At 40.2% G+C, this 13,111-nt stretch overlaps 4 protein-coding genes and 1 non-coding gene across 8 annotated transcripts in view; 2 read left to right on the forward strand and 3 right to left on the reverse strand.

The window, feature by feature from the left end:
- The window catches only part of mtrr (5-methyltetrahydrofolate-homocysteine methyltransferase reductase), a 32,624-nt gene extending 29,876 nt beyond the window's left edge, over positions 1-2,748 (reverse strand). The window contains exons 1-5 of one of the 3 annotated variants that reach the window (XM_005912126.2): positions 2,665-2,748; positions 1,541-1,685; positions 958-1,111; positions 668-785; positions 40-544 (exon numbers count right to left, since the gene is read on the reverse strand). In XM_005912126.2, coding sequence (XP_005912188.1) covers positions 40-544; positions 668-785; positions 958-1,111; positions 1,541-1,684 — 921 coding nt within the window. In that variant the 5' untranslated portion in view covers position 1,685; positions 2,665-2,748. The other 2 variants (XM_005912125.3, XM_042227327.1) reach the window with 2 other exon arrangements.
- A 225-nt stretch (positions 2,749-2,973) lies between these two features.
- On the forward strand, positions 2,974-6,943 carry cct5 (chaperonin containing TCP1, subunit 5 (epsilon)). The gene is made up of 11 exons (XM_005912124.2): positions 2,974-3,213; positions 3,599-3,659; positions 3,851-4,015; positions 4,196-4,394; positions 4,858-5,050; positions 5,210-5,359; positions 5,491-5,610; positions 5,771-5,956; positions 6,047-6,184; positions 6,287-6,467; positions 6,627-6,943. Exons 1-11 carry the CDS (start codon positions 3,109-3,111, stop codon positions 6,752-6,754), a joined length of 1,626 nt encoding a protein of 541 aa, XP_005912186.1. The 5' UTR covers positions 2,974-3,108; the 3' UTR covers positions 6,755-6,943.
- Positions 6,944-7,043: 100 nt separating this feature from the next.
- Positions 7,044-9,110, reverse strand: cmbl (carboxymethylenebutenolidase homolog (Pseudomonas)). 2 transcript variants are annotated; one of them, XM_005912123.3, is made up of 6 exons: positions 8,973-9,110; positions 8,459-8,676; positions 8,224-8,331; positions 7,979-8,121; positions 7,808-7,899; positions 7,044-7,687 (listed from the first exon to the last, which is right to left on the reverse strand). In XM_005912123.3, the coding sequence occupies exons 2-6, from the start codon at positions 8,671-8,673 to the stop codon at positions 7,508-7,510; spliced, it is 738 nt and encodes a 245-aa protein (XP_005912185.1). In that variant the 5' UTR covers positions 8,674-8,676; positions 8,973-9,110; the 3' UTR covers positions 7,044-7,507. The 2 variants fall into 2 exon arrangements, with proteins under 2 accessions (XP_005912185.1, XP_005912184.1); XM_005912122.3 differs by having other exon boundaries at positions 8,459-8,673; positions 8,973-9,108.
- Positions 9,111-9,919: 809 nt separating this feature from the next.
- trnat-agu lies at positions 9,920-9,993 on the reverse strand. Its single transcript has one exon. It is a non-coding gene; the product is annotated as a tRNA-Thr (tRNA).
- Positions 9,994-10,567: 574 nt separating this feature from the next.
- Positions 10,568-13,111, forward strand: part of marchf6 (E3 ubiquitin-protein ligase MARCHF6) — a 15,799-nt gene continuing 13,255 nt past the window's right edge. Inside the window, exons 1-2 of the mRNA XM_005912121.3 lie at positions 10,568-10,965; positions 11,431-11,530. Of these exons, the coding sequence (XP_005912183.1) occupies positions 10,947-10,965; positions 11,431-11,530 (119 nt within the window). The 5' untranslated portion in view covers positions 10,568-10,946. The remainder of the gene's footprint in view (positions 10,966-11,430; positions 11,531-13,111) is intronic.

The raw sequence follows: 13,111 nt of genomic DNA on the forward strand, positions 1-13,111 counted from the left end.
GGGCTAAATCCAAGTTCTAGCAGCAAGAACATCCATCACCTCTTCCATAGTGTCCACCTCCTGAAGAGAAACATCTAGATAGGTAGGAGGCAGAGCAGGAACATTGAGCGAGGACTCAGACAGGGGTGGCACGGAGCATGACAGTGAGTGTGCCAGTGCAACGTGGGGAACTCCAGTTTCCTCTGTGTGTGTTTTTGATGCTGATGTGGAAACACTGGCAGCGTCACCAGACTGGGATGCCAACCCAGGGCTCCCCGCAGGAGAAGCTGGCTTGAGATCAGAAGCGGCAGAAACTGAAGATGAAGCAACAGATGCAAATTTGGAGTCCGCCGGTACAGATGCTCTGACTGACTCGCAGTTCTGCTGGTCAGCGATGCTTAAGAGGTTCAGTTGGACATCTGGAACTGATGAATCTGGAGTTTCTTTGGTTGAATCCTCTGGGCTCTCTTTCAAGTGAGCTGTCCCAACAGAAGCCATTTTTGATAAGGATTCTTTGATGGCTTTCCACAGTCCCCCAAGCCAGGGATCCACAACCAACTCCAGCCTAGAGAGAACAAATTTCACAAAATGACAGCAGCATAAACAAAAGAAAACCAATATGGGTTTAATGTGTCTGCATGTGCTCTGAAAGATGGATGTTTACATTTTCTTTCTCTGCAAAACTTACCCTATACCATCATCTGCATAACCCGTAGCATAGAATTGCTTGGCTCCGAGTTCTTGTAGACGGCGCTCAATGGTCTTGCCACAGTTGCAGAAATTTGCATAATTTGTGTCTCCTAAGGCTGGAGCAGACAGAGGGAAACAGATTGAGACTCTCCAGCAACTGTTCAGAAAGTAAACAGCGCAATGCTCTGCATCGTGATGATATATACAAACATGTTTTTCAAATTAAACTCCCATACGGACAGATGAGCTACAAGGAGCGCTACCACAGACCCTTATAAAAGAATTTACCTAAAAGTGCATAAGAAAGGTGCTTATAGTGGTCAGTGGAGAGGGTCTTCCTCTTGATGCGCTTTACAAATTTTAAGGCATTATCCGGCGGTTCCCCATCTCCAGTAGTAGAAACAACAAAGACCACTGGGGTACTCTCCTTCTCCAAATTGTACTGGAACCAGTTATGTGAATGACGAGAGAAACACAACCATCAGTCAGCATCATATTTATTAAAATGTTGTTGATGTGTTGTTTGGTATCATTTTTCTTTTATTAAACTTTTTTAAACTATCGCTGAACTGAGGGCGACTTGGTAAATATTTTACTTTATACAGATATGTACTTCACCTAAAGTGATTGTATTTGTTTTATTGACATATTTATGCTGTTATTTATTGTTGATATTTATGCTTTTATGGTGTTATGGCCTTCATGTGTTAATCTTTTTCTACCATTCCCAAACTGGTGCCTTTATGGTAAAAATTCCCTTTATACAGATGCTAATAAAGAAAAGAAGAAAGGGTCAATATCTTCATTATTTGGGAAAAGTACATCACAACACACGACTAAGATCGCTACATAAATGAAAACTAGAATGTACCTTCTCGTTCTCATTCAAGCAGCTGAGATCTGCAACCAGCCCGTGCTCCTCCGCCTCCTCGGCTATCCCTTCTGCTATGGACTGGGCTTGGCCCTTCTGAGACCCATACAGGACCACAAACCGAGGCTTCACTTCACAGGGCATGCTAGAAAATCCATACAGAAACGAGGTCATTTGTGCACTGTGTTTATAACTACATGACATTTTATAATTAACAATTTTCACAGTAGACCATGGCTGCTCTGATCGTGTGTCTCAGCAAGGACTTAGTGCACACAACCACGAGGCTAATGCTGATTCATTTTTATGTTTACAAACTTGCTATGTCCACTCAGGTGTGAGGGGTTGTCAGCGCAAGCATGATGCCAAAATTATGTAAAACAAAGATGAAGCAACAGATGCAAATATATCATTACTCATACATAGTACTAAGAAGTCGATTTGCTAGGTTAACAAAAAGACTGCTTACCTATGTTACCACAGCGTACAAAGGAAATCAAAGGAAGTGTTTGTAGACCGGCTCTAACTGCATATCTAGCGTATTAATGTAGTTCTGATCACAAACATTTGTGCTTGTAATCTGTGGTAAACATACAGAGGCGCATACAGTAATTTCAAAGATACATCAACACATAGATGGACTTAGTGGACATGACAGTGACCGTAATATTTTGTTTTTTTTAAAGGAAAGAAAAACAGGTAGTCTTTACAGGTGTTTTGGCTTACCAACATGCGTGAACATTTGACAGGTGACAGACAGACTGCCACAGAACAACCTTCGTAGCTTTCGCAGCCCTGGACACCACCATCAAGTAACCGGACGTTACGTCATTTCTTGACGTTTAGAGAAGTTACCATAATAGTGCACGTGGGTATTAGCGTGCTGTTTCATACGTTTCATGCATTTCCGTGAAAAGCAGCGGATTTACATTGATAGCAAAGTTACAAGTTTCGCTAAAAGTTAGTTAGAGGCGACAGCTAACAACTTAATTCTGACACATCGCATTTAGGTCACGTTGTCAAAGTATAAGTCCCGTCTTTAAAACACGAATCTTTGTGAAATATGCTTATGTGGAATTAAAATCAGATATATGTAGTGTATTCAGTTCTCTGTGGGTGTTTACCTTTACAAAAGTGCGGTGAAAATCATACAGTAATATGTCCTGCCCTTCCCATGGAATTTTATAATATTGTCACTGCAATTCACGCGAGACCAGGTCACAGACTGAGATTGAACGAGATCGGGCGAAACCATATTGTTAAAAGGTGTCTTTTTACTTTAATTCTTACAATATTGTAAGTGCGATGAGGCGATAATTATTTTTTTTAGAATATGTATAAACCTTTTTGCTAATTTCGTAATGCTATTTTATAAAGAAAGAGATTACAACTATGTTATAGGATACACTGAGCAGTACTTGGTTCCGCCCTCTCCGCCCGCGGAGCCTTCCAGAAGTCGCCGGCGGACCCGTGCGGCTCACAGCTTAGTCACACTCCAGATTTCTATTATTAAAACTCATTATTTCATTCTTTATATACTTAATACGTGACCCAATCCCTCCGTCAACATGTCCACTTTGGGGACACTGGCTTTCGATGAGTATGGAAGGCCTTTTATCATCATTAAAGACCAGGATAAGAAGACACGGTTAACGGGCATTGACGCATTGAAGGTACAATGGGCTAGCAAGCGCTACACAGCTTTTCGTTAGAAAGCTGCTATTTTATAGTTAATTTAATGAGTTGGGTATACAGATCTCGTATGACAGGTGGATTGCGATTACTAAGAACAGGTTCATCATGTAATCCTAAATTGTTTGTGCAAGAGCATCTCCATAGCATTAGCCAAATAACTAGCCAGTCATGCTAATGGTGGGGCCCATGTGCTTTCTGTAATGCGTTTAGCCGGTAGGAGCTGCTGACAGGGCTGTGCCCACTTCTCTCATCGGTGATGCACAGAATTTTAGGTTTTGGGTTTTTCAGGCACAGGGAAGTTATACCTATCTTTGGAATAAAATAAAAACGTGTGCATGACTCGGAAATGTTTCTATTTTGCAGTCTCATATTATGGCAGCCAAGGCAGTCGCGTCAACGCTTAAAACGTCTTTGGGACCAAATGGTAAGTCTGAACCAGTGTAGTGTTGTCATACCAAACTGTCCAAACGGTTTGTCATTTTGAAAGTGAAGCCTTTGTGTTTGAAACTATATGTCATTATTGCTTTTAGTGAATTAGAGTTGGCCGTTAGAATACCGATTTTTAACACTTATTTCTCCTGTGCCTTTTTTTTCCTTTTTCCTTTTTCCATGCAGGTCTTGATAAAATGATGGTTGACAGAGATGGAGAGGTAACTGTCACCAACGATGGCGCCACCATTCTCAGCATGATGGATGTGGACCACCAGATTGCCAAGCTTATGGTGGAGCTGTCAAAGTCCCAAGATGATGAGATTGGTGATGGAACCACTGGAGTTGTAGGTATGGAAAAGGAAGATGAGGATGTTTTTTAAATAAAAAAAGAAATATAGACTTGGGACTACTTGGGAGAAGTTCTGATGCTCTCAATGTAGACTCTTCCATCGTATGAGGGAACTTTTATCTAAACTATGGTTGTAGATTGATTAGATTTTGCATTTGCATCTTCTCTGTTGCCCTCAGTTCTGGCCGGAGCTCTGCTGGAACAGGCTGAGCAGCTGCTGGACCGTGGAATCCATCCCATCAGGATCTCTGACGGTTACGACCAGGCCGCACGTATCGCCACCGAGCAGTTGGACAAAATTGCTGAAACCTTCCCCTACGATCCCAACAATACAGAACCTCTCGTTCAAACAGCCATGACAACACTGGGATCCAAAGTGTAAGTCCCCCATACAAAATATTGTTGGGTTATTTCTTTTTGTTTATTAGTGTTATTTTTACTATTATGTTATAAGTAATACAATTAACAGTAATTATTTTGGACTAGTTTCCTCTGCTTGTCTACATTTCCAAATGCTCTTTTGACCTAGCTGGCACATCTTTTTCTACATTGTCATAGAGCAGATAATAACAACTGTCAGTAGAGAAATTTCCTGATTATTATTCTGTTTTTGAGTTAAGGAAGGGAAAAGATGTTTCAATACATTTTGTTTAACAAAATCTCTAAAGTTCTTCCAGCATGGATGCAGAAATATTTTTGTTCATTTTAAATGAACCTGCACTTGTGTTTCTGTCAGAACTGACACAGACTTGTCATCATGCAACAAATGCAAAACCTTTTTTCAGTGATTTTGCAATAGCATTGTTACCACGCTTTATCTAAAGTTCTGTTTGTCTTTCAGCATCAACCGGTGCCACAGACAGATGGCAGAGATTGCAGTGAATGCCATCCTCACTGTGGCCGATATGGAGAGGAAGGATGTCGACTTCGAGCTCATCAAGATGGAAGGCAAGGTCGGAGGAAAGCTGGAGGACACACAGCTCATCAAGGGAGTCATAGTCGACAAAGAGTTCAGCCACCCCCAGATGCCCAAGGTATGATCGATGGGAATTTGTAACACGATGTCATTGGCTGTCTGGTGTTTGATCAAAAAGAATCAAATCAGTTGAAAGTTTCTGGGGCAAAATAAACGTTTCTGTTCTGAACTCCATCTGTAAAATTTGATTAACAGCTTGTCCTTTGTTATTTCACAGGTTCTGAAAGATGTTAAAATTGCCATTCTTACCTGCCCGTTTGAGCCTCCTAAGCCCAAGACCAAGCATAAGCTGGATGTGACTTCTGTGGAAGACTACAAAGCTCTCCAGAAATATGAAAAAGAGAAATTTGAGGAGATGATCCAACAGGTTGGTACCCTCAGAGTCTGTTAACAACTGATGTTTAACCATTTCATTTATTGACTGATTAACATAGAAATCGCAGCCGCAAATAAGTATACACATATCGGCACACATGCTTATGGACACGTTTATTTTAGGTCAAAAGTAATGGGGCTAACTTGGCCATCTGCCAGTGGGGCTTTGATGATGAAGCCAACCATCTTCTGCTGCAAAATGACCTGCCTGCTGTGCGTTGGGTTGGAGGGCCTGAGATTGAGGTAAGACGAGATGCAAAATTACTCTTTAATCAAACACTTTTTTTGTCCTTTGTCACTTTGATCAGTCAGGTATTTGCAACTTTTTGCCATATGTTACATCAAGTACAAAATATAAAGTGGAGTTTATGTTGAAGTGTCGATATCAATTGTTTGTCTGCAGTTGATAGCAATAGCTACAGGAGGCCGCATTGTCCCGAGGTTCTGTGAGCTGACACCGGAGAAGCTCGGCACAGCTGGTTTGGTGAAGGAGATCTCCTTCGGCACTACCAAGGATCACATGTTGGTTATCATGGAGTGCAAAAACACCAGAGCTGTGACCATTTTCATCCGTGGAGGCAACAAGATGGTGAGCCCAAAAGCAAATTCATAATTACATGTTTTGTTTGTTTTTTTCAATTATTATTCCAGTTTGATTAAGTGTCATCTTTCTTGATAGATCATCGAGGAGGCTAAGCGTGCTCTCCATGATGCTCTGTGCGTAATCCGCAATTTGGTCAAGGACAACAGAGTCGTGTACGGAGGTGGTGCTTCAGAGATCGCATGTGCCCTGGCTGTCAACCAGGCTGCAGACAAAGTAAGAGAAATTGCATCAGAGACTTTCTGACCTTAGCATTTACGATAAACATGATTGTGTTCCTGCTCGACTCTCATTGACATCTGTCAATTTCCTTTTCAGTGCCCGTCATTGGAACAGTATGCCATGAGGGCTTTTGCTGATGCTTTAGAGGTAATCCCAATGGCACTGGCTGAGAACAGCGGGCTGAACCCCATCCAGACCATGACAGAGGTCAGAGCCAAACAAGTCAGAGAGAACAACCCATTCCTGGGCATTGACTGTTTACACAAAAACACCAATGGTAAGCAACCACCTGCTCTGCACATAATACACTGCAGTAGATACTGAACTAAACATGGCTTCAGTCTGGATTACCACCTTTGGAGATGACATCACTGCACTTCAATGTTGAAGCACAATGATTTATTGAATTCTTTTTTTTTTTTCTTTCCCCCTGTAGACATGAAGCAACAGCATGTGATCGAGACCCTGATTGGCAAGAAGCAGCAGATCCTGCTCGCTACTCAGGTAGTCAAGATGATCCTGAAGATAGACGACATCCGAAGCCCCGGGGAGACCGAGGACTGAAGCCCTCCTGAACACGAGAAAGGCTCGGGCGCCCTCTTGAACAAATGCCGTTCTAGAGGTTTTCAGCACTTCCCCGAGCATCGTGTCCAAGCTGCACCACGAATCGCTATTTATAGTTGGATACAACATGTTCAAGCTGTTGTAGTACCAGAGTCACCATTAAAATGTTGGTCTGTTGAAATTTCCACACTTTTGCTTTCAAGTACTTTATTTTATTTATTTATTTTTTAATTCAAGAAGATATAATTATGTAATGAATCCATGCACTCTTGAAATAGTTCATATTTATTGTTTATGATCTGAGATTAACAAAACAGTATACATATAGTTTTGATATAAATTCTTATTTCACTAACAATAATATCATAATTTCCTAAACCCTTAAGATAACATGGAAGCTTTTTTCTGCTATGGCTTGGGTGGGGCTTTTTGCCTATATAAGTCAAAATTTTGCTTCAATATATCAAAATTTTTAGTTAATACCTTTGAAGTTCTTTATTGTCAATATGGAGTTATTAAGTTTCAAACCAAATTTGCAGTCAGATATACAATAACCTGAAATTTTGATTTACGGATGGCAAAAAACAGTTGCTGATACAAGCTTCCATAAGACACAGGCATCAATATTCAGACAAAACCAACAAAAAGACTCATTATGAGCACCTCTTACAGATCGTCTTATAATGTTCTGATTAATTATTGTGGATATGATTATATAAAGCAGAGTTTTAAGGTGTTTCCTGGCATTCCCATTTACATGTACGTGTTGAGCCAGTTGAGCAGGTCTTTTCTGGCCTCCTGGATGTAGGGTTTGTCAGCGGGGTTGATGTCCTCTCGCTTGCGGTGGACAAATCCGTGAGTCTGACCAGGAAATATCTTCACCTGGTAGTCCACTTTGCATTTCTCCTTCAAGTTGGCTTCAAGAGCACTCACCTGATGGGCAAAAATGATGTCAGCGCACATGTCATGGCAGAAATTCTGACATTTTTAAGTTAACATTGTCTGCATACAAAAGTTGCTGCTAAAACTAATCGGTCCACAACTCACACTAACCTGGTCCAAAGGGATAACGCTGTCATTCTCTGCAAAGACGAACAGTGTTGGACTCTTCAGCTCATACCTGTCCTCTCTCTCTCTAACTATTCCTGCACAGGATCACATAAAACCATAACAAAAACATTTTCCGTATACCATGCCTCGTGTTCTGCTGTAACAATGGCATACCATAAACAGACACTCCGGCTTTAATCTCTGGATACAGTAAGGCCAGGTAATGTGTGGCAACCCCTCCCCAGCAAAAGCCTACTACTCCGATATGTTTGGCTCCGCATTGATTCTTCAGGAACTTCAGCACTGCATCCACCTCTCTGAGAAGGAAAAGTTCAATGAGTGTGCGCTATCACACAAGGTCAGAAAGCTATCAAAGCTATGAGTAGCTGCTGCATTGCGTAGTTCACGCGTTTGTTTACTTGTTAATAGCTGTCGGCTTCTTGTCCTGAAGCCACTCTTGAAAGTTGGACCAGTCTTTTGTTGGACTCCAAGGTTCCTTTCCAACAAAGAAGTCTGGACAAATGGCTCTGCTCACAATAAAACAACAGAAAAAAGGAGGAATCAAAATCTCACAAAATCACTGATTCTAGAAATCCTACATTCGCCTCAGGAATCTCAATCCAGTCTATCAATGAGTCAGTCACATAAACGCACATGTATCCATTAGCAGCAAGCATGTCAGCCATGTATCTGGTGTTGGGAAGCTGCCAACCGAATATGTCTTGAATGACAATGATAGCCTTGTCGGATGCAGTGGATGGTTTTACTACATAAGCTTTAAAGTGCTCCATCTGGACCTCCTGGCCGAGCGCTCCATACTCCATGCGATCACCAATATCGCAGGGACACGGCTTGGCTTCGTTTGCCATCTGCTGGCAGAGATGAAAACAGAAGCACAGAAAGTATTGGTAAAAAGGAGACAGCAAAACTGGGATGTATTAAAATTAAAAAAAAGAATAATGTCCCGTGTGCACACCTGGACTCACTTGTGACATTTGCGCAACAAAGCATGACAAAGCAAAATACTTCGACATGCTTTGCTGCACAACTCTTTTCAGTTAAACGATTCCACCCCTTCTATATTTTTTCTATATTTTTTCCATGTAAACTAATGAAATCCAACACTGGACAGAAAAATCCGTTTGCAAAGACGACGTGAGAAACATACCTTGCTGGTTTGCGAGTTTCTGCGTAGCTGCCTGGCTGAAAGTCAAAATCTTGATCTGCTTATAAAGAGGGGAGAGAGCTAGCAGTTGGACAACGTTGAAATTCCTTTCCACTCCCACTTTCAAAATTAAAGTGATAACACTTTTATGACTTTCTCCATGATTTCTTTCTTTCTTTCTTTCTTTCTTTCTTTCTTTCTTTCTTTCTTTCTTTCATGCATGGTTACAGGGAATATTTTTATGCTGCAAACTGTACGCGTCCTATTTTTGAATGAAATCAGTTGAATTTAAACTGTATTTAATCTTTAAACAGGTGAGAAGTGACTATCTGAGGACAAACCTGGTATTGTTTTCATAGTATGTGTGTCTGTAACTGCAAGTCATGCTGACTGATATTTTTTCTTTCCTATCTCTGGCTTGCTTAAATGGGATAGGGTTTTGTTGTTTAGTGTTTTTAATTGATAACGTATGTATGCAGGGAGTGTCAAACATAAGAATAGCATAGAATGGCATAGTATAGAAACATGAGCCCAGAATAACCTCGGAAACGACTCCAATCGGGCTGGTTTTGCATAGATTTGGGACTTTTTTCCATGTTTTTTTGTTTGGGTTTTTTTTTTGTGTGTGTGTTTTTTAACAAGAGACCCACATTAACACAAAAATAAATGAACGAATGAATTTTTTTGATGTAAAATGATGAAAATGTTCACTTTTGTAATATGAGTTAATGATCTACTCTAACGTCTGTATTTTTACAGATTTATTTATTAATTCTGGAAAATTTCTTTCATTTCATTATTTTTTTAGCAGCAGGATGTGCTCATCACATTGAAAAACATAGACATATTGATCTTTATCTTATGTTAATAAGATTAAACGTGTAGTAGTTCGGCCGTTTAAGATTAAAGTGGACCAAGAAGTCAAATTAATTTGACGACCCTTTGCAAAAAGGCACCGCTGGGATTCGAACCCAGGATCTCCTGTTTACTAGACAGGCGCTTTAACCAACTAAGCCACGGCGCCGGTGCGTGGCAGAGCGCGTATTGCTGTAGTGGCTCATTGACTGGTGTCGAGACTTCACATTTTAATTTTGTTATTGTTATTCTTGCTCTTTATTTGATACGTGTACTTTTCTAATACAGAATATTGGTTTATAAGTACAGAAACATATAAAGAGAGCGAAATAAAGTTCCAAGATAAATGCTGAAGCTCATTTTTGAGTGTACAAGTATCAGTGTACAAGTATTGTGATGACAAGTTTGACCACATATTTATACTTAAGTACAGCTCTTATCTGTTCGGAAAAACCTCCCAATAAAAATGTTTGTTCCTGTTGTTCCTGCAGAATTTAATGTTTAATAGTGACGTCTACTTGACACTTTTAGTTCTTATTTTCGAAATATTGCAGGTGCTCTTTCTCTCTCATTGTATGTAACTTTTAATTTTGCGTCTATCTTTTTTTTATTTCATTGCATTTTTATTATTTAGTTTTATTTGAGTAAAATATTACACGAAATACAATCACGTGACGGTTGTTATGGTCGTTTCCCTGCCGTAAAACTCGAACCTCTGTAGGGAAGTAAAACTGTTATGACAGGAGCCAGAAGTGTCGTTGGCGCATGCGTTAGCAGGTTAAGCTAGCCATTTGTCTCCCAGGTTTAAACTGTCGTATGATCAACACCCTGAGATGTAGCGTTTCCCCCTGGTTTCTTGTGTTACATTAGACATACACAGTGAATTAGAAACCTTTGTGTACTGGCGAACATATACTGGACGCGAGAAAACACAGCGGAGCGAAGATTTACGTTTTAATCTGTGGGGAAACCATTTTATGATTGTCAATGCAATTGACCCATAAGGATATTGTCGTCTCGCTAGCTTAACTGAGCTAGCTAAACGATACTGTCCGTGTCGTGGATGGGTTCACGGTACAAATTAGTCGAATAACAGACGGTGACCGGTGCTTAGCGAGCAACATGGATACTGCTGAAGAAGGTAAATTAAAAAAAAATCTAGTAGCTCTAGTAGCTTCTTTCTCATCAATAGCTAGCATTAGCTTCACAAGTGCATCGCCTCGCCGACCGAGCTGGCCTGCTAATGGTTAAACTTAGCTGGCTGGATGTAGCCAGCTAAGACGGGAGAAAACGGTGTTTTAAAGCACACGATGTTAGCATGTGGGGATAGTGCAATAAGTAGCGGGGAGCGTAGAAAGGACCAGAATTTACCAGTGATGTCATCAGTTTCCTGCTGTGTGCTCTGTTTACCTAAGCCACGCTGCTGGTGCAAATATTTTTTTAAATGTTGCTTTTAACTAAATATCCTCTATTACTGTGCATATATATGTATATATGACACCACATACACACCCTCTGACACTTGCTCTCGCGTCTGTTTTGCTAACCCTTTGCGAAGAGGATCAGACATTCATTGAAATTGTTGTGTGTTTTTGTTTGTGTGTAGCGGATATTTGTCGCGTGTGCCGCTCTGAGGGGACCCCAGACAAACCCCTGTACCACCCTTGTGTCTGCACTGGCAGTATCAAGTTCATCCACCAGGAATGGTAAGTGTGTTAGGCTGTCTCTTCCTCTTTCTGTCAGCTTTCATTGTGACCTTGTGAAGAAGTAGTTCTCAGATCCTCCCAAGGAAAACTTTCTCTTTTTTATGTTAAACATTTAAAAGAAAAAAAAATCATACAAACAGCACGGTAACCATGGTGTAACTAATTAGATTCAGAATGTTCACAGATGCTGCCTTAGTTACTGCAAGACAGTCATTTATTCTTACTTTTCCCATAACTTCTCTAGCCAAGGATGTCAAACATAAGGCCCGGGCCCCAGAATTGACCTGGCAAAGACTCTAATCCGGCCCACTAAAAGGCTTTGGAAACTGTGATTGAGTGCATAACTAGGAATTACTGTTGGATTGCCCTTCTTTTCTTCATATAAAGACTTCTCAGGGTTTGAACGTGTACCTAAATATTTCACATTAATAGAAAGGGGAGTTTCGCTGGTCACTTAAAGTTTCACTTTAAGATTAAAGTGCACTGTATGTGGCCCATGGTGTAAAATGATTTTGACATCTTGGTTTTAAGCTAGGAAGTCTGCTGACTCACAACGTAAACAAGCGGTTGTGAAAGCTTCATTCAACCCAGTGTTGCTAAATCGATGTATTGCACATGATATAGCATTGTTCTTTCATCATTTTGTTCTTGTGTCAATATTAAATAGTTTTCAAAAGGTAGTTTTGTAATCAGATCATTCCAATATGGTGCGCACATTTGCCCTTGATTTGAAAATCAAAGTAATCTAGAAAATGAAATTTCCTTCCTTAGTTTAAGTTGTGTTTCTTGAGAACTTCCTGAAGCACAGGTTAGGCCCTCTCTGTAGTGGTAACAATATTGTATGGCAGTATACCATATTACAGGTCTTAGGTGAGAAATTTGCATTGTGAAAATTAAAGATGAAGGTATTTTGAAGTTTGTGAGTGTGTAGAAGAGCAAAGCAAAGACCAGACCTGGATTGTTTTGCGTTTTTTGAAAGGTTTGCTTAGATAATGTTATTCTTAATGTTGTTGTACTGTAGGAATCGACTGATGGTAACTCCCTTTCATGACCCATATGCATATTAATAATAATGCTACATTTCAGTGTCCCAGTAAGCTGGAATGGTGTTATTATAGACAACATACTATACTATACAAACACAGATTGTTGTTAATTAGTGTGGATTTTACAATGAAATATTTTTATTACCCCACAGCTGTAAAAGACTGATATTGTCAGTCTGATACTGAAGTATATTAATACTGGGTATTGTTACTGTAAAAGCGCTTGAAATTGATACCTTGGATTTATTTACTAAAAAAAATGGAAGATTTCAGCCACAAGGTCTATTAGGGCTGTGCGAAATGACCAAAATCTCATATCCCGATATAAGACATCTATCGTCCCGATAACGATATAAATCACAAGAATTTACCATTTTCTCTAAATTCTGTGAATTTCGGGGAGCTCCACAGCTCGAAGTGTTTCCAGCTGGGCGTCGTGTATCTGGAGTCGAGTGTTTTAACCGATGCATGAAACGATACATTTGTAGACATAAGTTGTAACGGTCGCGTTTACTTTGTGAGTATTTATTACACG

Source organism: Haplochromis burtoni, unplaced genomic scaffold (genome assembly GCF_018398535.1).
Source record: "Haplochromis burtoni strain Fernald_Lab_line unplaced genomic scaffold, NCSU_Asbu1 Contig_1, whole genome shotgun sequence".
In the NCBI taxonomy this organism is placed as follows: domain Eukaryota; kingdom Metazoa; phylum Chordata; class Actinopteri; order Cichliformes; family Cichlidae; genus Haplochromis; species Haplochromis burtoni.